Below are 21461 nucleotides of genomic sequence, written 5' to 3'. Positions count from 1 at the left end.
TTCCTCCCTTCCATCTCTCTTTAAGCATCTGTTTGTCTATTTGTGTTTGGTCCTGGGGTTGAGCACAGCACAACATGAATGTCAGGCAAACACTCTCTCTGTCTCTAGGCTACATTCTTACCTCAGTACCACCACCCTGATTTAAAGAAATGAAGACACGTTGTACTGAGGTGCTCAATCCAGCCTTGAACTCAGTGTGTAACCCAGCCGACCTTTGCTTAAGTTTTTCTGCCTCATCTTCCTAGTAACTGATGTTACAGGCCTTGCTCTCCAGGGCTGATGTCCCAGGTCAAGAACTGCCTAAACATGTCTTCCGATTTGTATAGGTTGCAGATGTTTCCAAAGGGATTGCTAACGCGACTAAAAATCCAGATGCCATAGGAAAAACCTTTGCCTTCACCGGGTAAGTGCCTAGAGTTGCTTTACATGGAAAGAAGATGGTAGCTTAGGACAGCAGTTCTTCCTGAGCAGGCCGTTCACAGAACTGGAGCATCCGGCCCTCATGTTCAGCACCTGCCTGAATATGCATGATTCTATTAGCAACCCGAGAACCACTGCCCTAGACTACTACAAAAGCAGGCAGCACTTGGTCTGGGGGTTCCTGGATTCCACTTTCTGATGGAGTAGTCAAGGAATCCAGACATCACCAGTGACTCTCACCTGAGACACAAGGATCACCACACATTTAAGGCCAACCTGAGGAATGCAGTGAGTTTAAGGGTACTCCGAGCATGTAGTAAGACCCTGCCTGAGAAAATAAAGCAAACCCACAGTAGGAGAGTGTGTCTGCACTGAAGATGTGCCTTTTTCTTAGTTCCTAAGCTTACTGACTGAGCTAGGCTGTTTGAGCAACAAGTCCCAGGCATCTGCCCATCTCTGCCTCCCAGCACCACCGGCGCGCTCTGCTGTGCCGGCTTCTTCTTTCATGTGGCTGCTGGGGGTCTAATTTTAGGTCATGCTTGTGCAGCACGCACTTTCCTAGCTAAGCCGTCTCCCCCACTCCTCCAGGTGTCTGGTAGTATTAATCATACTGCTGTATTCTGTCATCCATCAATTAAGGACCTATAAAACACACACACACACACACACACACACACACACACACACACACACACACACAATTGAAAATTAATAAGCAAGTTCGGTAAGGCACACAATAGATCAATATAAAAATCTATTTTTACATACTATCCAGTGAGCAATATATAGACAGAATTAAGCTGACGTTATAGGCCGGGGAAATGGCTCAGCCCATTAAGTGTTTGCTAGCAAGCAGCAGGACCTGAGCTGATCTCCAGACACAGAAGTAAAAATAAAAATAAAAAGCCAGGCAGGACTGTGCCCTCAGCTCTGGGGAAGCATCGTCTCATTAGCCAGCCAGCCTGGCTCAGTCCATGAGCTCCAGGTTCAGTGACTGACTGCTGCAAAAAATAAGCTGTCAAGTTATAGATGAGGTCTGGCCTCCGTGCGTGTACTGCCGGTACAGTCAACACACAAGTGGGTCTACCCACACTGTACATGCGCCAAAGGAAATCATGTTCACAGTAGCATAAAAATAGAATACTTAGGTAAGTTTAGTAAGGCATGTACCCTAAAGGCACTGTGAAAGCAAAATAAGGAACAAGTGATATGACCTTCCAAATTCATGAATTGGAAGTATCAATATTGGTAAAATGGCAGTTGTCTTTAAATTGGTCTATAGATTGTATTTTGTCAAAAATCCCAGCCACCTTTTGTAGAAATTGACAAACTCTAAATTTAAATAGTATTACAAAGATAATATAAAGTGGTAATAGCCTAAACCCTTGACCTTCCCAATTCTAAAGCCTACTCTGAGGCTCTAATAAGCAAGACAATTTGTAATGAATTGATAGATCAATTAACCAGAACCAGCAGTCCAGAAACAAACCTTTGTTTGCCTGTTTGTGACAGGGTCTTGCCACCTAGGTAGCCCAGGCTGCTCTAGGCCCTGCTGTGTAAACACGGATAGTATACTCCGGATCCTCTGCTCTTGCTGGGTTTCTAACTCTCCACTATGCCCAGCTCCACACCATAATTATGGATGATTGGTGTTGACAAACGTGGCACTTGAGTGCAGAGAGGGCAGTCTTTCAACAAATGACTCTCTGGAATATAGGGACTTGGACTTGTACCTCCTACTCTATGTGAAGAAAAGAAATAAGTGTAAGCTTTGAATTAGAAATATTTGTAGTGGCACAGTTCTAGACCCGGGTTTAACAAGATGTTTTTAGTTATATCATCAGAAGCATAACCCATAAAAGGAAAAAAAAATAAGTTTGACTCACCAGACTGTGAAACCTTTGCATCTCAAATGATACCATTTAAAAATGAAAGACCAGGTCTGGAGAGATGGCCCAGCACAAGGTCAGGAGCACTTTCTTCCCGAACCCCGAGTTTGATTTCTAACACTCACATGAGGGCTCAAGACCATTTGTAATCCCAGTTCCAGGGGATCCTCCTCACAGCAGGCATGCACATGCTGGGCAGACACACATGCTGGCAAGTACTTATTATATTAAAAACAAATTCCAGGCTGGGGATTTAGCTCAGTGGTAGAGCGCTTACCTAGGAAGCGCAAGGCCCTGGGTTTGGTCCCCAGCTCCGGAAAAAAAAAAAAAAAAAAAAAAAAAAAAGAAAAAAACAAATTCCAGAGAGGAAGGTAATATGAATGTTTAAGTACATCTAAGATGGTGGAAGTCTTTTCTAGTTACTAGGGAAAGGGTAAGTTATGTAGAGGGAGCATAGCACAGAGAGAACAACAAACGATCGTGACAGTGTGGAAAAATAGGGAATCGTGATATTGGTGCTGGCACGAATGTGAGGTAGGCATAGGCATGCACCTGTAATGCTAGCACTCTAGAAGCTAAGGCAGGAGACTCAAACGTTCAAGGGCAGTCTTTAAAAAACCAGGTTAACATAATGGACGTGAAGGTGTGGGTAAAGAAAGACATTGCAAGGCTAGATTATGCTGATGGGTACACAACGTTCAATTAAATTGCTGAATTATAACTTGAAGTGGGTGAATTTTATAGTGTATAAAATATTCCACAATACTGAATGATACAGACAAGGTTTCTGTTTTTGTGGAGTTGATTCATTAGTTTTGACACCCATGTATAATAAAGCCATACAGCATGAATTGTCCCAAAGCAAAGCCCAGTGAAGCAGAGCCAGAGGAGAGGGAGAGACAGTGACACTGGACGCTGCAGAAGGAGAGTGACAGACAGCATGGTGGCCTCTGGCTCTCTGGACCTTAATAACCTTTGAGACAAGGGCCAGTGTCAGCCTGTGGTGGGAATCTCACTGGAAGCATAGGACGTGGAGGTGGTGGGTAAACAGCTCTAAGGAGAAGCAATGAGAAAGTGGTTAGGAGAAGGTGGGGCTGGTCGGATGGCTTACTGGATAGGGCCCCTCGGCACCAAGCCTGACTGCCTGAGCTTGGCTTAAAACCGTATGGTGGAGGAGACAACTTGACTGCTGCAGTTTGCCCCAGCCCCGTGCTCACTGTGACATGCGTTGTGACGTACTAGGGGGTTGGTTCTGGCAGATGACTCCAGCAGGGTTCAAGACGGTAACAGTGTCTTATGTTCTTACAAATGATGTGTGAAGAGATGGCCGTTAATGTTTCCAGGGACAGAGTAGTCAGAGGAACACAGCCTTTGGGAATGGAGATAGAGCAAGTGAAGGCTTAGCCACCTTACAGAAAGCATTTCTTCATCTTGACAGGGACGAGATGTAGTCAGCTATGAGACACCAGGAACATCTTCTCATGGAACATGAGCAGAATATCAGCCAGCAGGAAGGATGGCTGGCCACAGAAAAGCAGGTGGAAACTTCGAGGTCAGAGAAGACAGATCAGCTAGTTCCCCGAGAGAACTCAAAAGAGCGTAAAAGCAAGCAGCCCTGGGAGTATCATTTAAAGTCACTGAACAGAGTAGGGAGGTGAGGTCAGTTAGCTCAGGTGTTTCCTCTCTGGCTGGTTTGTGTGTGTGTGTGTGTGTGTGTGTGTGTGTGTGTGTGTGTGTGTCTTGCTGAGGATGTCTGTTGACAGTGATTCCCATGAAATGCAGGCTGGGAAGGATGCAGTCTTCAGTGGCCCTGTCTAGGAGCAAGGGCTCTGCTTGTCTGGCCACACTTTCTGGGTTGGGTTGCCATGGAGCCTCTTGAGGCACTGTGCACACGGGAAGCCTGGTCTAATGTTGCCTTTGTTGGACAAACAGACATCTTTTAAAACCCTTTGGGGATTTAAAGGCAGTTTGAGGGGTTTGTGTGATATTTCCACTCGCTGATACCAACATGTCCATTTGAACAGTGGGTCTCGTGTTCTTTGTAAAATGTTGAAATAATGAGCTTTATAGTGAATTATCTTCATTGTGCTCTCAGTTACAGATCTTTCCGACACAAATGACTTAGGGAAATGGGTGGGTAGATGTTAAAATGCAAGTGGTGATTAATTATTAAAGCCTGGTCCCAGATAAATAGAGGCAGTCTAAGTGGAAGGGGTGACAGTTCAGAAGATGGAGTTGGTGTTTATCACTGTGAGGAACAGAAACTATCAGAGGAAAGAAAGTTGTAAATGACCAAAAACACATGAAAAACTAATCTCGTATATTAAAGAAATGCTGATTAAGTCAGGCGTGGTGATTCAGACTGAGGCAAGAAGATTACTGTGTGTTTGAGGCCAGCCAGGCCTAGAGTGAGCCCTTCTCAGAAGGACCAGAAGGATCAGCGAGTAGGGAACATTATAAGCACACCTGAGAGGGCGAGGAGGGCACGGAAGGCAGTTCTCTTTGGCAGTTTGTTAACAGGCGCTTTCCCTTTGTTTATCTGTGTTTGTTACACTGGGTTTCCTTTTTCATAAGAAAAGTGTTAATTTTCTAAAAAAAAATTTAGGGGGCAAATAATGTGAGGAACTCTGTCTTGGTTTCCAGGCCAAATCGGTACCTGCTCTTCCACTTGGTGAAGTACATCTTTGGCATGACCCACAGGACCTTCATCCCTTACCCCTTGCCACGGTTTGTGTATAGGTAAGTGCAGTGCTGTTCGTGTGGCCCCACGAGAGGGCCGACTAGAGGAACTGTAGGTGGCCTCAACAGGCAAGGATGACCCAAACCTTCTTAGGTCATTCTTAGGTGACTCTTAGATTGCACTAAAACCCTAGGCTCAGGTTGGGGTCAGTCAGAGACGGCACGGGTACAGTGTGCGGCCCTGGGTTTGGTCCTCAGCATCTTGAGGAACCTAGCAACAGTGAATACCAGGTTTTAATTTGGAGAAGTGTCTGGCTTGGAAGCTGGTTTGCGGAGCAGTCAGCTCCCCTTTGTTTCTTTCCAGTTGCCCACCGTGGGGCAGTCTTTGGCACAGTTTTGTTAAGGCAGTCTTTGGTATAGTTGGTGTAGTTGGGGAGGAGAAAGCTGACTTAGGCCTTGAGCTGGTCCTGTCTCTTTCCCTCCCTCCCTCCCTCCATCCCTTCCTCCATCCCTCCCTCCCTCCTTTCTTCACCTCTTCCCTTTGGGGACTGAGATTTGTACCTACCAGGGAGAGTAGCTCAGTGGCAAAACCCTTGCCTGGGGAGTGCAGGGCCCTGAACTCCATCAGCCCCTATTATTGGCCGCCTTCCCTTTCTCAGGCAGTGTTCTAGGCACTAAGATCTTAGAGCAGACATTTGTGTAGCTTGTGGCCTGTGGGCTGTAGGTGTGTAGCTCAGCCGCTGTGTGTGCTGAGCACACTCAAACCCCATCTTCAACCCCAGCACCAAAAACAAAACAAGACAAAAACCCCTTAAACAACAAAACCTAGAGTACAGCGTGATGGAGGTTGTTTATTGAGAGCATTCTCCTTCAGTGGCCTTTCTTCCACTTGCTTAACATTCCCTGTGACTTATGTAATGGACAGGGATAGAGTGTGGGCAGAGGAGCAGCAGAGAAGTCACTGGAAGCCAGAAGAATGCCCCCCATTCAAGGGGTGGGCCAGAGATGAGGACTGCTGAGTGCAGGGCTTTCAAGACACTGGGAGAGATTGAGAGGGCATATATGTTTTCCTTCCCGACTGGCCTGGAACTGGCTGCATGTTCCATGATAGCTTGGAACTTGCTGTATAAACGCAGCTGTCTTGAATTTAAAACAATGTCCCTGCCCCTGCCCCTGCCCCTGCCCCTGCCCCTGCCCCTGCCCCTGCCCCTGCCCCTGCCCCTGCCCCTGCCCCTGCCCCTGCCCCTGCCCCTGCCCCTGCCTGTTCTGAAATCACAGGTGTGGACCACTGTACCCGTTCTTTTTATAGATTTTGTTTGTTTGTTTGTTTGTTTGTGGTGCTAGATGAGACCCTGGACCTCTTACAAGTTAGACAAGCATTCCTTTGCTGAGCTGTGGCCCTCACCTAGGAAGGGGAGACATAAACATGCATATCTGACGAGGAGAGTGCTACTCTCTTGTTCATACCCCTGTATCCAGTACCTGGAACTGTTACAGAGCAGTCAGGCTCGGTGTTTCTTGGCCTCTTCTTATCCAGAGTTGAAAATAAGGGCTCACTTTGCAAAAGTAGCAACAAAACTATTGAAGTAGTAGCACTGATTGGGGGGGGGGCTGTGCTGCTAATATATATTGACAGCTGCTCCCTCAGGGCAGGCCTTGGGGAGACCAGTTACTGTCTAGGGATTCCTCATGAGGCTTAAGGGAAGGGGGAGCTTGGTTGCTAAGGAGAGTTAGCTAGGGAACTTCTTTATTTTAATTGACAGATTAGTTCATGTAATCATTTTTCTATATGTTTATTTCCATAATGCAAGTGATTTTAGTCACACGTAAGCCCAAGTTTACATAGATGTCAGATGGTAAAAGTTGACTTGACACAATTTGACCTCACTGTGTGTGCACCTAAAACAGTTTGGGCTGGATCAGAGTTTATATTCTTCGTACCCGAGTGCATTAGAAATACATTTGAAAAGAAACTGCCCCAAGTTGAGGGTCAGTAGGGAAGAAGAAACTTATTCATTCAGAGAGGAGTATGTGGGTAGCCAGATGAGGGTGGGGGTACAAAGTTGCTATGGCCAGTGTTTGCAGATGTTTGTGCATGCACAGTACTTCCAGGTAAAGGAGCGAGGCTGCCATGTGTGTTATGAGAAGAGGCAGGAGTGCGTAACCCAAATCCAGTTGGTCTGAAGTTACTGAGCCATTTCCCACGCCAGTCTGCCTGTGCCGTGCCTGGTGCACAGAAGGCCCCTCCATTGATATTTGTGGACTGGCACGCTAATGAAGTCAGCTGATGTAAAGAATAAAACCCATGGAGTCATTTGGGACACCAGCTTTAGTACAGTGCAGTGCTAGAAACCAGGTGGCAGGGAGGCACTGTCATGTTGCATATGGAGGTGGGAGTGAGGGCAGGGTTGGCAGACAGCAGTGGCACGGCCGCTGAGGGTGTTGCACAGTCTAGATGATGTCAGTGTGAACCCAGAGCACGGGAGCTGCTGTGGGAGGGCTTGTCTGTAATCAGGAGTTTATATGTTGTTAAAGAAATTCTGAGCAATCTTAAGGCTTCCTTTTTCATGGATTTATTTTAGCAACAAGAATGTTCTTTCAGACTTTTAAAAACTGTAGATTGGGGCTGGGGAGATGGTTCAGTGGTTAAGAGTACTGACTGCTCTCCCAGAGGTCCTGAGTTCATTTCCCAGCAACCGCATGGTGGCTCACAACCATCTGTAATGGGATCTGATGCCCTCTTCTGGTGTGTCTGAAGATAGCTACAGTGTACTCACATACATAAAATAAATAAATAAATAAATCTCTTTAAAAAGCTTTACTGAGGGAAGTCCCACACCCGCGGATCCTGAACAAAACACCAATGGCTTATGCTCTAAGATCAAGAATCGACAAATGGGATCTCATAAAACTGCAAAGCTTCTGTAAGGCAAAGGACACTGTGGTTAGGACAAAATGGCAAACAACAGATTGGGAAAAGATCTTTACCAATCCTACAACAGATAGAGGCCTTATATCCAAAATATACAAAGAACTCAAGAAGTTAGACCGCAGGGAAACAAATAACCCTATTAAAAAATGGGGTTCAGAGCTAAACAAAGAATTCACAGCTGAGGAATGCCGAATGGCTGAGAAACACCTAAAGAAATGTTCAACATCTTTAGTCATAAGGGAAATGCAAATCAAAACAACCCTGAGATTTCACCTCACACCAGTGAGAATGGCTAAGATCAAAAACTCAGGTGACAGCAGATGCTGGCGAGGATGTGGAGAAAGAGGAACACTCCTCCATTGTTGGTGGGATTGCAGACTGGTAAAACCATTCTGGAAATCAGTCTGGAGGTTCCTCAGAAAATTGGACATTGAACTGCCTGAGGATCCAGCTATACCTCTCTTGGGCATATACCCAAAAGATGCCTCAACATATAAAAGAGACACGTGCTCCACTATGTTCATTGCAGCCTTATTTATAATAGCCAGAAACTGGAAAGAACCCAGATGCCCTTCAACAGAGGAATGGATACAGAAAATGTGGTACATCTATACAATGGAATATTACTCAGCTATCAAAAACAACGAGTTTATGAAATTCGTAGGCAAATGGTTGGAACTGGAAAATATCATCCTGAGTGAGCTAACCCAATCACAGAAAGACATACATGGTATGCACTCATTGATAAGTGGCTATTAGCCCAAATGCTTGAATTACCCTAGATCCCTAGAACAAACGAAACTCAAGACGGATGATCAAAATGTGAATGCTTCACTCCTTCTTTAAATGAGGAAAAAGAATACCCTTGGCAGGGAAGGGAGAGGCAAAGATTAAAACAGACACAGAAGGAACACCCATTCAGAGCCTGCCCCACATGTGGCCCATACATATACAGCCACCCAATTAGACAAGATGGATGAAGCAAAGAAGTGCAGACCGACAGGAGCCGGATGTAGATCGCTCCTGAGAGACACAGCCAGAATACAGCAAATACAGAGGCGAATGCCAGCAGCAAACCACTGAACTGAGAATTGGTCCCCCGTTGAAGGAATCAGAGAAAGAACTGGAAGAGCTTGAAGGGGCTCGAGACCCCAAAAGTACAACAATGCCAAGCAACCAGAGCTTCCAGGGACTAAGCCACTACCTAAAGACTATACATGGACTGACCCTGGACTCTGACCCCATAGGTAGCAATGAATATCCTAGTAAGAGCACCAGTGGAAGGGGAAGCCCTGGGTCCTGCTAAGACTGAACCCCCAGTGAACTAGACTATGGGGGGAGGGCGGCAATGGGGGGAGGGTTGGGAGGGGAACACCCATAAGGAAGGGGAGGGGGGAGGGGGATGTTTGCCCGGAAACCGGGAAAGGGAATAACACTCGAAATGTATATAAGAAATACACAAGTTAATAAAAAAAAAAAAGAAAGAAAGAAAAAAAAAAGGAAATCATGAAAACAACAAAGAAAAATAGGTGCATAACCTACTTAAATTAGTTTAATAACCACTTTTCAAGGAAATGGTCTGAATCAGCCAATTAAATGATAGTGTGTATCCTAATAGCATCCAACATGAATGAGGTTTTGTTTTTTTATTTGTTTGTTTTTTTGCTTTCAGTTGAAGGTAAACTTGTGAACTTGCTTTTTTTAAACTATGTACTGACTTGGCAAAATGCATCAAAACTAAGAGCAGCCACCAACAATATAAAAAAAAAAGCTTTACTGAGCAGTGCTGCTCCGTGGTAGAGTGCTTGCCTAGCACTGTGAGGTCCTTAGTTTTTCCTAGCATCCCCCTGTCCCCAAAGCTGTAGATTTTGGTAGGCATGGTGGCACATGCTAACTTTTGAGAGGCAGAAACAGAAGGATAAGGAGTTCAGTCATTGTCAGCCACCTAGTGACTTTGACCCCAGCTTGGGGTGTATGAGTCCCTGATTTACAAATCCAGGAACGGGAGGCGGGGAGAGTGGATTAAATCTGTCTCCACAACAGGTGGTAGATCCAGGAAGTTGTTATTTTCTCAGACAACAATGACAAACTTAATGAGTTCTTGTGTGCAGCAGCCCCTCTTTTCCTGGGGGTCCAGTAGGCTGAAACCCAGCACAGACGCCTCTCACCCGTGCCGTATGCACTTCCATTGCAGCTGGATTGGCAGACTCTTCGGGCTGAGTCCATTTGAGCCCTGGACAACAAAGGACAAGGTGGAGCGGGTAAGTTTGGGCACAGCAAGCCTCTGACAGGGAGAACGCTATGGAGGAGGAGAGGTCAGGGTAGCTTGGTTGGCTGGCTTGGCTAGTTGCAGGGCTTCTATGCGTGGGGTCGTCCTCCTGGCCAAGGCTGACCCTTCTGTTCTGCTTTTGGCTCACACACATCCACTCTCATAGTGTCTCACCGTCGTAGTGTATTCTTCCAAGATCATACAAACATGCACAATAGTCGCCCTTCCTCACTGAAGGCCAGACTCTCCTCCCCAGGTCCCTCTGGCCATTTTGCTATTCGTTGTGTTCCCTTACAATGATTTTTGGGTTCTGTTGTTATTTTAAGATAGGGTCTCTAGGTTAGGCTGGCTACCAACTCACTGTGTAGGTGAAGGTGCCCTTGGATTCCTAATCCGTCTGCCTCTGCTTCTAAGGGCTGGGGTTACAGGTGTGAGCGACCATGCTTTCCTTTCATCCCCTAACCATGAAGAGCTGTCTGTACCCATTCCCAACAGTCTTGCCTCATTCTTTGTTTACTCCATTTCAATCACATTGCATCCTCTGCCCTGAAACTGCCCTTTCCAAGGCTACCCGTGATCCCATGCTGCCACCTCTCAGACAGTTTTCTGGCCTCATCTCGCTCCCACTGTGAGCAGCATTTGTTGAGGGGCCCCATTTCTTCATTTTGAAATGGTGTCTTTGCACCTGTGCCTGGCCCAGGCTGCATTCTCTGCCTTTCCTTTCTCCCATTGGGCTGTAGTGGATGGAGGCCCTGTTCCTGCTGCCTCTCCTCCTGGTTGCGGTCTGTTCTGATGGGGGTCACAGCCTCAGCCATTCTCACTTCTGTTTATAAATTGCATCCATCCCAGTGGCCAGCTGCTGCTGCTGCTGGAGGCCATGCTGCCGTTTCTCTCCTGTCTTGAATGTTTTATGTTGAACTATGCAGGCATAGCCACATGTAAATAGAACTGCAATTTTCTTTTTAAATCCTACCAGGCGTTTTTCTGTTTTACTTTGTGACGGAGTCTTGCTATGCTCACTGTGCAGCCCAAGCTGACTTTGAACGGGCGCTGATGTCCTTTGTTCAGGCTCCCCTGTATAGGGTTAGAGGCCTGTACCATGCATGTCCTGCTGTTGCAAGCTTGTGTTCTGTCCTTGAACTCTCGCCTCAGTGACATGCCCTTCTGTGGTCTGCGTCTATGCCAGCACATTGCCAGAGGCAGCGTATGATGCAGAGGACTTGATATATAGCCACCATGACTGCAGACATCAGATTTTAGTTCACTGAAAGTGAGAATTGTGCTTGACTAAATGGCTTCTGTGTTAGGTGGTAAAGTGCTAGACCCTCAGCTACCCTCAGTAGATGCCAGGTTAGGCCACTTCTAACCCCTGCCTGCCTGTCCATCATTAGGAATGTGCTTCTACTAGTATTGGAACTTTGCTGTCTATGTACTAAAGGCAGAGTGCATAACTGTCTCTCCTCTGCCTACTGTTACCCAGGCAACAGTGCTCTCCTCTCTCCGTGAGCCTCTGGCTGCCAGTCTTGTGTGCCTGCAGTATGCTGAGCTCCACAGCCCTGCCTCTTCCTCCTCAAGTCGGCCGTACTCGTCGGACTCATTGATTATCTGCTTCCCGCATGCTCAGATCTCACTGGGAAGGTTGCCAAATAAGCAGATGACAGCCTCTCAGTCTGCAAACGGTGGACTTCCTTTCTATTGAGGAGACGCAGCCAAACTGTCCCTGAAGAGCCAAAGCTTAGCAAAGAACTGATAACAGTCCCAGGGAACAGCCTGCCTCTGACACATTTCCATGGTGTCCTTTCTGTGGCCATGAACCCCACTGTCTGACATTTGCTCTTACCTGAACCCTACTGCCTAGCATTCGCTCTTACCTTAGCAACTGGCAAAGAATGAACATCATAGGCAGACAGGCTTTGGGTTTGGTTTGCAGAATGCCCTGGAGACTCCATAAACACACTGGGGTCCTCTCTGTGTTGTCATTGTGGGGGTCACCGGATGGGACCTGCTTCAGTTCCTGGACAGAGGGATCTGCTTTGCTGCTCTTTGATGAGTGGGGCTGTCTTGTTCATTCTTCCCTAAACAAGCTTGGTTTGGCTTCAGGCTTTGTAGTGAACATAACTTAACCCACGTTGAGTATAATTGGAGCAAAAAAAGGCTGGTGGGGACACATGTGCTGTTACTAGGGAGGCCCCAACACTAGGGAGGCTGAGACAGAAGCATTACTACAAATTTGAGGTTAGCCTGGGTTACATAATGGGTTCCTAGGAGTTCCAATGTGAGACACCGTCAAAATCCCTAAACCAAAACAAACCCAAAGGTTAAAACTGAAGTAGAGAGCTAGAGCCCAGGGACTAAGCATAAGAAAATGGGGGTGCAGAGGTGGACTTCTACCTTAGCTCCTCCTTCCTACCTGGGTTTAGCTCTGTGTACAGGTGCCTGGGGAGCTGCTCTTCCAGGGTCGCTGCCGTGTGGCCCTGGGTGGTACGGAAGACCTGCCTCAGGTCTCTGATGATCTTCTCTATTTGTTCTGCTTTTATGAGTTGCAGAATCAAAGACTGTCGTGGGGTCTCTGACGACACTTGCCTCAGTGATGAACCTCAGGCCAGCTTGGAGGTGGAGGTCTGAGGGGTGGCAGTCTGTTTCACCATTCTCTGTGGCTCTTTGTCCACAGATACATATCTCAGATGTGATGGCGACCGACCTGCCCGGCCTGGAAGATCTTGGCGTTCAGCCCACACCACTGGAGCTCAAGTCCATCGAGGTGCTCCGGCGACATCGCACTTACCGCTGGCTGTCTTCTGAGATCGAGGAAACCAAGCCTGCCAAGACAGTCAACTATTAGTGCCACCCAGGCCACCTGTGTCCTCTCCAGGGTTTTGTACTGAAGGAGGGTGCTCTATTAAATATCCGAGGATTCGGTCTACCGCAAGTGTCTCTCTTGACTGATCTGAGAGCTCACAGCCGTTCAGAGCTGAGCCCCGTTTTCTTTTAGATAACTATAGATAATATTGACTGTTCTCTGAAACGTCAGTGGGTTTGGAATTCTTAGACCAAGGCCCTGTCCTCAAAATCAAACTAGTGTGTGATCTCAGGGTTGGGTGCATGGTTACTCAGAAGCAGTTGGTATAAAGGAGCACATGCACACCTGCAGCTGCTCTGAACTCACACACACTGAGTGTTTTCTAGCTTTCTCACATGGCGGAATGCATGTTGTGTCATCTAATGGTAAAAAGAAGGGAGCAGGGAACTCAACCGTCTTGTTTTTTCTTTTATGCAGTGCGGGCATTGAACACAGGGCTTTCTACCACGGAGCCACACCCTTCTCCTCAACCTCTTTTGTGACAACAGTGATCACTCATGACACAGACTTCTTAAGGTCTGGTCACCTAAACCAAGCCAGAGCGTCTGCTATGCTGGCAGTAAGTGTGCATATGAGCTTAGGAGGGTACACATTTCAAACCACAGCATTAATCAAGGAAACAGTCTTACCATCCTATTGGTATTCTCCCAGTGAGTGCAGAGTTCACATACAGGGACTGTGAATGGCTTAAAAACTGGGACAGATAGTTGGGGAGATTCTTTTCATGAGGAAAAATGGAGTCAGCCTCCTTAGATAGGGATTGTGGGGGCTTCAGCGGACTCTCACGGAGGTGAACTTAAAGCTTAGAGTCTCTGACTTCAGGTTACTCATTACTTGATCCTGGAAGCTGACTTGAGCCCGTAAGACTCTCAGCCCCAGTATCATTTCCTTTTCATTAATCATTTATCATCCAACCTGCATAATTCAACAAAGGCACCCTCCACTGTTACTCTGAACGCCCCGTGTTCATCCAGAGCCCGTCTCACAGGTCCTTCAACCTTGGTAGGACCTGAGACCACCCCATGCTGTGTCCTAAGAACAAACAAGTACTGCATTGTGTGCAAGGAGTGTGAACAGTGTAAGGAAGAGTCCGTCTCTGACAGGTCGGGAAAACCTGGAGAAGGTGACTTGTAAGTTGAATCTTGGGTCTAACCAGGAAATGGGGACAGAGTGCAGTGTGTGGTGCATAAATACACATAGGATGGGAAAGGGAGAAAGAAGGAGAGAATAAGAAAGGTAATGGGGAGGGGTTGGGGATTTAGCTCAGTGGTAGAGCACTTGCTAGGCCCTGGGTTTGATCCTCAGCTCCGGAAACAAAAAAAAAAAAAAAAAAAAAAAAGAAAAGTAATGGGGGAGATAAAGACATATTATCACACAGTTTATTACATGTTAAATGTAGACTTCAGTGTGTGTGTGTGTGTGTGTGTGTGTGTGTGTGACAGAAGGCATGTAGAAATCAGAGAACATGCAGAAATTGGTTCTTATTTTTCACCATGTGTGTCTCGGGGATCAAACTCAGGTCAGATATGTGGCTTAGCAGCAGGTGCCTTTGTCTGCCGTACCAAGTCACCAGGCCTTTTTTGTGTGCAGAATCTCTGTGGCTTAGAATGGCCTGGAATTCACTGTGTGGACCAGCCTAGCCTTGCAGTTGGAGCAGCTTTCCTGCCACAGCCTCCTAAGTGCTAAGGTTACAAGTATGAGCTACCACTATTAGGGACGGGGCAAGGAACATAGAAGCAGATCAGCAAGGTGGTGGGAGCAGGGGCCGGGGAGAGGAGAGGGGGTGCAGGGGGAGAGGGGATGTGAGTAAGATAAAGGATATATGAGAACTTCATAGTGAAGTCCATCATTCCTTATACCAAAGTTTAATGTAGAGAAGTATGAATTTTAATATATCCTTGCTATAAAAATTAGACAAGTCCACTGGTCTTTCTTCCTCAGCTTTGGTTTCCTTGTCTATAAAATGAGACAAATCCAGCAACTACATCCTGATGCAGAACTGACTGGGATAACGCATTTGAAATGCTACCCTGCTTGGTTGCCACCATAGCTGGATGACAAGATCTCATCGGCAAAGACACTACACACTTGGTTATAGGAGTGTAGAAGTCAGTCTTTAACTGATAGGGAAATTTCCTCCCTAAGGAAGGGAGGGAGGAAGGAAGGAAAGGAAGGGAGGGAGGGAAGGAGGAAGGAAGGAAAGGAAGGGAGGGAGGGAGGGAGGGAGGGAGGACGGACTCACTCATAGAGCTCGAAGGTGCTATGCAGCTTCTAGGAGAGGGAAGATCAGTGGTCTTACCTAGTACTGTAAAGCCAGCCTGCTAAGAAAGGTAAATCCTCTGGTCCAGCAGTGGTATGACTGTTAAGGCAGTAACCAACTAGGATCTAATTGGATTTGAGGCCTAGTCTGCAGGATAGGATTCTGTTCAGAAGTTGAAGGGTGGATTGGAGGCCCTGGCGGAGAACCGACTACTGTTTTTCTGCTAACCATTCTAACTGCCTTCTAAATATTTGTTATGCCCATATTTAGTGTACTCTCTACTTGATCAGAGAAGCCTTAAGTCAGGGTGAGCTTTAGTTCTTTCAGCAGTGAGTATTATCCTTACCAGTTCTTTCCGGACTTAACAAAACAGGCACTATGCTGGCTGTGTTGTTTCAGGCCTTGGGAGGCTGAAGCAGGAAGATTTCAAGCCCAGCACCAGCTTGGGCAACTGATTGAGACCCTGTTTTTAAAAGAGCTGGGATGGTGGTGGCAAGATGGCTTAGTGGTTACAAGCACTTGCTATTCTTGAAGAGGACTCTGGTTCACGCTCCAGCACCCACATGGTGACTTAACACACATCAAAACAAAATTTAAAGGATTAGGGTGGTAGCGTTCTTATCTAGTTGTGCAAAGCTTAGGTCCCATCAGCAGAACTAAAAGCACAAACTGAGATCTGCTGTTTCTAAGGGAGAGAGGAGGGAGGGGAGGCCAGTTCCCTGAGTAATAACGGACTAAGAAGTTGAATGACTGTTTCCACACGTAGCTGATCTGAATCTCACTGTAAAGCTGGTTTGTTCCAGCTGCCAGATTTACACCCCAGAGGGTTATGGGGTGCACAGGAGGTGTAGTAGAGCACAAAGTGTATTTGAAGAACCCTCCCCTGCAAAGGAAGAGGCCCAAGAGAATGAGAGTTGTTTGTTAGGAAGGTAGAGGGCAGTTAAGAAAAACAAGTCCAGACCTAGTAAAGCCTGGGAAGACTTTACTGGAAGTCTTTACCTGGAAAGACTCTGCCAGGGAGGAAAGGGGACGGTTCGGTAAAGGAGAGAGGGTAGAGAGAGGTCTGGACTCCACAACACCAAAACAGAAGGTTGGGGTGAGCTGGGAGCAAAGATTCCAAGTACATGAGGCCACCTGGGTTGTGTGCAGGGCTGTCCATGTTTGTTCAAAGGACAGATAGATCTGTTCGTGAGGCAGGGGAGTGCTTGTGTGCATCTGGGAGTATCTTCCCCACTGTCAGAAGCCAAGGGGAGGGGTTTCTCCTTTGATGGCACTTAGATGAGGGCTCCTAGGTTCTGCCACTTTGTAAAACTGGCAGGAGTCTGGGAGGAGAATTCTGTCTTCTCAAAGGGACAGAGAGGGAGTTTGTAATTGCTCATCTTCTAAATGGGATTTGGGAAGTTACTAGGGTTGGCTTAGGCTGAGGAGAGTGTGAAGGCTTATGACCATCTTGGTTGGGGGAGGGAAAATGTTAAGTCTATCAATGTGAGTGGCACCATTGTGGCAGAGAAAGGGACTGCCAGCCATCTGGTCCTGGAAAGAGCAGGAGGGACAGAATCTGGTGTGCAGAGGGAAGAAAAGCACATCGAACAAACTCCCTCAGGGATACAAAGTATGACTTCATTCATTTATGGATAGGGTCATGTATATCCCTGGCTGACCTGGGACTCACTAAGTACATAACTCAGGATGGCCTTGGTCTTCTGATCCTTGAGGCTTCTGCCTCGAGTGTGCCACATGCAGTGTATGTGGTTCTGGCTATCAACCTCGGGGCTTTATGCATACCAGACAAGCACTCTACTCACTGATTTTATTTTATTTTATTTTTTTATCACTCTACCTTCCTTTAAAATCTCTATACAGAATGTAAGGTCTGCCCATTGGTTTTGTTGAAAATCCATGGCTGGAATTTGTTGAACAAATGTATGAGAGCTGGCAAGACTCCTCCCTTGAATTGAAATGGCTCAAGGAAGCAAATAAAAATGGAGTAGCATTGGTTTGGGAGACATGAAGGAGAGCCAAGAAATTATAGACGCATTGGATTTCTGACAGGTCCCTGGGTCAGCTGCACTTTCTCCTGGACTGCAGATGGCCCCACCCCCAGGCACACTGACCTGTGAAAAAGGACAAAGGAAGTTTCTTGAGGTTTGGGTCTGTTAAATTGTATTCTATCAACTAGGAGACCCACACTATACCCAAAACCTTGATTGCATGAGAGCTCATTGCCTTTTTGATTGGCTGGCTGGCTGGCTGGCTGGCTGGCTGGCTGGCTGGCTGGCTGGCTGGCTGGCTGGCTGGCTGGTTGTTTGGCTGGTTGGTTTGGGATAGTCTCAGTATATTGCCTAAGCTGGCCTTGCATTTAGTGGTCTTCCTGCCTTAGGTTATCTACAAATAAATGTGATTTTCCCTTGTTCTCAACTTAAATTTTATTCTCAGTTAATAGATGAAAACTCTACCTAGCCCCCCAACTTTTCTGGTCCTGTTTAGTAAGAATTGTAATTGCTTCTCAGATCTTCAGCTAGGATTGAATGTGATGATTTCAATTCTATAATAAAACTTCAAATTTATAATGGGTTCAGTTTGATAATTAAGATGCCCAGCTCCTGTAATCATACCTGGCTTGGTAGCCTTGAATCTCCTCTCTGAACTCCAGCAGATAAAACAAGAGTGTGATGGCTGACTTCCTGCATTTCCCTTTCTCTTCGTTCTGGCTTGCCAACCTAAAGCATCCTCTCTCTGAGACCGGGCGGGAGCTTAGAAGAGGGGAGAGCAAAGGGTCTTGGTGACACATGCCCTGTCTCCTTAAGCAACAGCTATTTAAAGTCGGTATCACAGGGAACACTTTTGGTATAATAATCCTTTAGATGGCCACTGACGCTATAGATAATAGATTGAGGATCCATTAACATCCTAGCACAAATTAATGTAGTCACACATCATCCATGAGGATCTGAATGGCCGCATAAGGGTAACTAGTTTGTGTGGGAGGCTGGAGTGGGAAACGGAATGGAAGCAGAGGTAAGGAATTTAAAAGAAGTGTAGTCAGAGTTCTAGGGTGAAAGCCTGGGCTCCAACAGGTCAGACTCACCACACATCATAAACCACTTAAAGGTGAGAAGCAGAGAGAGATTCCATCCACATGGCTACATAAAAAAAGAACAGATAAAGGGTTCTGGTATCCCCATGTTATCTTTCAGTTTTTGATATGAACTTAAGTATAAATAGAATGTAGGCAAAGGTCGACAGGCGAGCATGCTGAGGCAAACCTGGTCAGAGTCATTCAACTGATCAGCTTTAGCATGCAGGCAGGCAGGTGTAGGAAAAACTTAACCGAGGGGTTCCTCTTGACTTGGGCTTTGCACACACCCATCTGACAGGGCACCCAGCAGCCAAGGACCCTGCATCAAGCTGCACACACGTACCCTGCTTCGAACCGTGCCCCCTAATACTCCATTGGTGACTCCTTTCATGGGCCACTTGTCCATTACGACTTTTTCAAAATGTATCTGGGAACTGGAGAGAGGGGGCTGGAACTATTTTGAGTGCAAGGTCAGTCCGATTGTGTCTCCTGGGTGAACTCTCGAGTTGAAACCTCTCTGCCACCTTACGCCTATGCATAATTGAGTGGGCATATGATTAAAATCTGATGTGTGGGGAGAAGGGGTGTGCATAGTGAGTACAGCAGATGCTATCATCGTCCATGTCTGTCAATCATGTGCGGGATAACCCTTAGCAACAAACTCCTCCTGCACCAGCCCCAAACAAAAATTCTAGCACAAGGTATATTTGTTGTGAAGGATAGTTCTCTTATAGAGAAATATTTTCAGAAAAGAAAAGAGCCACAAATCAGGCTTTAGGCCTGAATGTATGTGTGTGACCTCAAACTTGCTGTGCTCCTGCTTCATCTTCCCAATTAGCTGGATTGCAGGCATTCACCAGCACAGCCACATGTGGAGATCTCAGCTCTGTGCTTTGCACTGCTACTGTTAGCTGATGTTTTGCTGGGGGAAAATGGGCTGGCACCTTGGCAGGGCAGGGAAGCCAGCTACTCTCTATGCTAAAGAGGCACGTGTGTTCCTGCCTCTTGCTACTAGACAATTGCCCTTGCTCACTTAAAAAATTAGCACGTTGGACAGGTAGACAGGACTTGGAGCTTGATGCTGGCCGCCGAGGAGATTTTTCATAAGGTTTCTGCCCTACACTCACGTATCAAAGGATGGATTGGTAGACAGCTCTGCTAGGCATGCAGATAAACAGATGGCCATCCTCTCATGATCCATAAGGCCCTTTGGTTCTCTCTTTTGAAAATCGAAGGGATGCAGTGGGGGCATCTTTAAGATGGAATGTTAGGGCTGGAGAGGTGGCTCAGTGGTTAAGAGCACCGACTGCTCTTCCTGAGGTCCTGAGTTCAAATCCCAGCAACCACATGGAGGTTCACAACCATCTGTAATGAGATCTGATGCCCTCTTTTGGTGTCTGAAGACAGCTACAGTGTACTCATATACATTAATAAAATCTTTTAAAAAAATGGAATGTCTACCCCATTTTCCTCGAGCCTGGATTTAAATAAAAATTTCTAGCTATGATAGCATTACTTATAAAACTTAACAGACGCTCCAGGCTGAGAACAGAGATGTCAGAGACAACTTAAGGCCACTCACCTTCCCCACAAAAAGACAGTGAACTGATCTCACAGCCAAACCTACCTACCTTCTGGTCTTTAGCGCATAGATTCCTCTAGTTGTAAGACTAACACAGCACAGGAGAAAGAAGTTAGATCTTTCCCCTTGCTTGATAAAACTGCACAGAAATCCATTTCTTTCCCCAGTTTCTGTTTCCTAATTTCTTCTAGAATACAGGAAATCCAAGGTCATGGATCTGTGTCCGGTAACATTACATTACCATGTTCCTCGCTCAACGAGTCCATGCGTCAGGAAGACACAGCAAACTCAGCATTGAAACATATGAGACAGGGTCACAGCAGAGGAGCTGGGCTAACCGGAGATCACAATCAGGGCTCTAAGACCTCTAGTGGTACCTTTTTCTTCCAACTTTTCAAATGTGCTTGCTCTAAGCTACTCTTGTATAGTTCCTCCCAGGACACACTCAGCCTGTCGGTTGTCCAGGAATCTGGAAGAATCCAGGAAGACTCCTGAGCCCCTTTTATGCTGCTCTTTTAACTTTAGTGCCCTCTGCTGCAAGCCATGTTTAGGCAGCTCCCAAGCGTTACTCCTTGACACCTCTGCTCAGTGGGTGTCTCTGTCTGTCTGTCTGTCTGTCTGTCTGTCTATCTGTCTGACTATCTGTCTGCTTCTCTCTCTCTCTCTCTCTCTCTCTCTCTCTCTCTCTCTCTCTCTCTCTCTCTCTCTCTCAGTTTGCCATCCCAAGTCATGACTGTGGAAGTGTCCCCCCCAGGGCAATGACAGAGCACTCTGTTTCCTACCTCTCAGAGATCATGCCTTTGCTTCCCTGAAAACAGTTATCTATTTCATGTAGTTTTGCAGATGCCTTTGAGAGGAGGACCAATCTAGCCTCAGGTGTTCAATTATGGCTACAAGCAGGAGATATGTCCAGATCATTAAAAAAAGAAGTACAGCATTGATTCTTCCTAACTCTTCACCAATTCCATTTGATATAGCGCAGGGATAGCCTTCTTTCTAACCCATCAGTCTAGTCTTCACCTGCCTGCAAAACTACATTGCCTTGTCCTAAGTGCACCATTCAATGTTTGAGTTCGAACAGACGGATTGTTTCTCCTCACTGGAGATGGAAGCTAAGCTGTCCACTGAGAGGTGATAGGTAAGGCAATATCTCACCCATCCAATCACACCCCGAGAACTGAGTCCGAAGGCTTACAAAAGTGAATCACATGATCATAAACAGCCGCGTGTGCTGGAGCAGCTCAGACAGTGGTAGTTTCCCTGTGAAACTCCCAACCAGCATACTCAGCAAGAACAAAAGAGAAAATTAAGAAATTTTCTAGCTCCTAGCTTTCTGTTGCCTTATTCTGTAGTCTGTATTGATCTGATGTCCAGGAGAATGCGTTCCTCTGTGCCAATGTCTTCCCTTACAGGCATTCAGTGCCGATGCGGAGTTCTCAGACTTTGCCTCTTTCCAAGATTAAATGTGTATCAACCATAATGACCATGCCA

At 46.5% G+C, this 21461-nt stretch overlaps 1 protein-coding gene across 3 annotated transcripts in view; it reads left to right on the top strand.

The window, feature by feature from the left end:
- Nucleotides 1-13118, top strand: part of Ndufa9 (NADH:ubiquinone oxidoreductase subunit A9) — a 28772-nt gene extending 15654 nt beyond the window's left edge. For 2 of the 3 annotated variants that reach the window (XM_087658261.1, XM_087658262.1), the window contains exons 8-11: nucleotides 327-403; nucleotides 4953-5048; nucleotides 10115-10181; nucleotides 12861-13118. In XM_087658261.1, the coding sequence (XP_087514387.1) occupies nucleotides 327-403; nucleotides 4953-5048; nucleotides 10115-10181; nucleotides 12861-13031 (411 nt within the window). In that variant the 3' untranslated portion in view covers nucleotides 13032-13118. The remainder of the gene's footprint in view (nucleotides 1-326; nucleotides 404-4952; nucleotides 5049-10114; nucleotides 10182-12860) is intronic. The other variant, NM_001100752.1, reaches the window with a different exon arrangement.
- Nucleotides 13119-21461: the final 8343 nt, after the last annotated feature.

This window comes from Rattus norvegicus, chromosome 4 (assembly GCF_021556685.1).
Source record: "Rattus norvegicus strain SHRSP/BbbUtx chromosome 4, alternate assembly SHRSP_T2T, whole genome shotgun sequence".
NCBI lineage: Eukaryota > Metazoa > Chordata > Mammalia > Rodentia > Muridae > Rattus > Rattus norvegicus.
The sequence above is the reverse complement of the archived record's forward strand: the minus strand, read 5'-3'. Positions and strand labels throughout refer to the sequence as shown.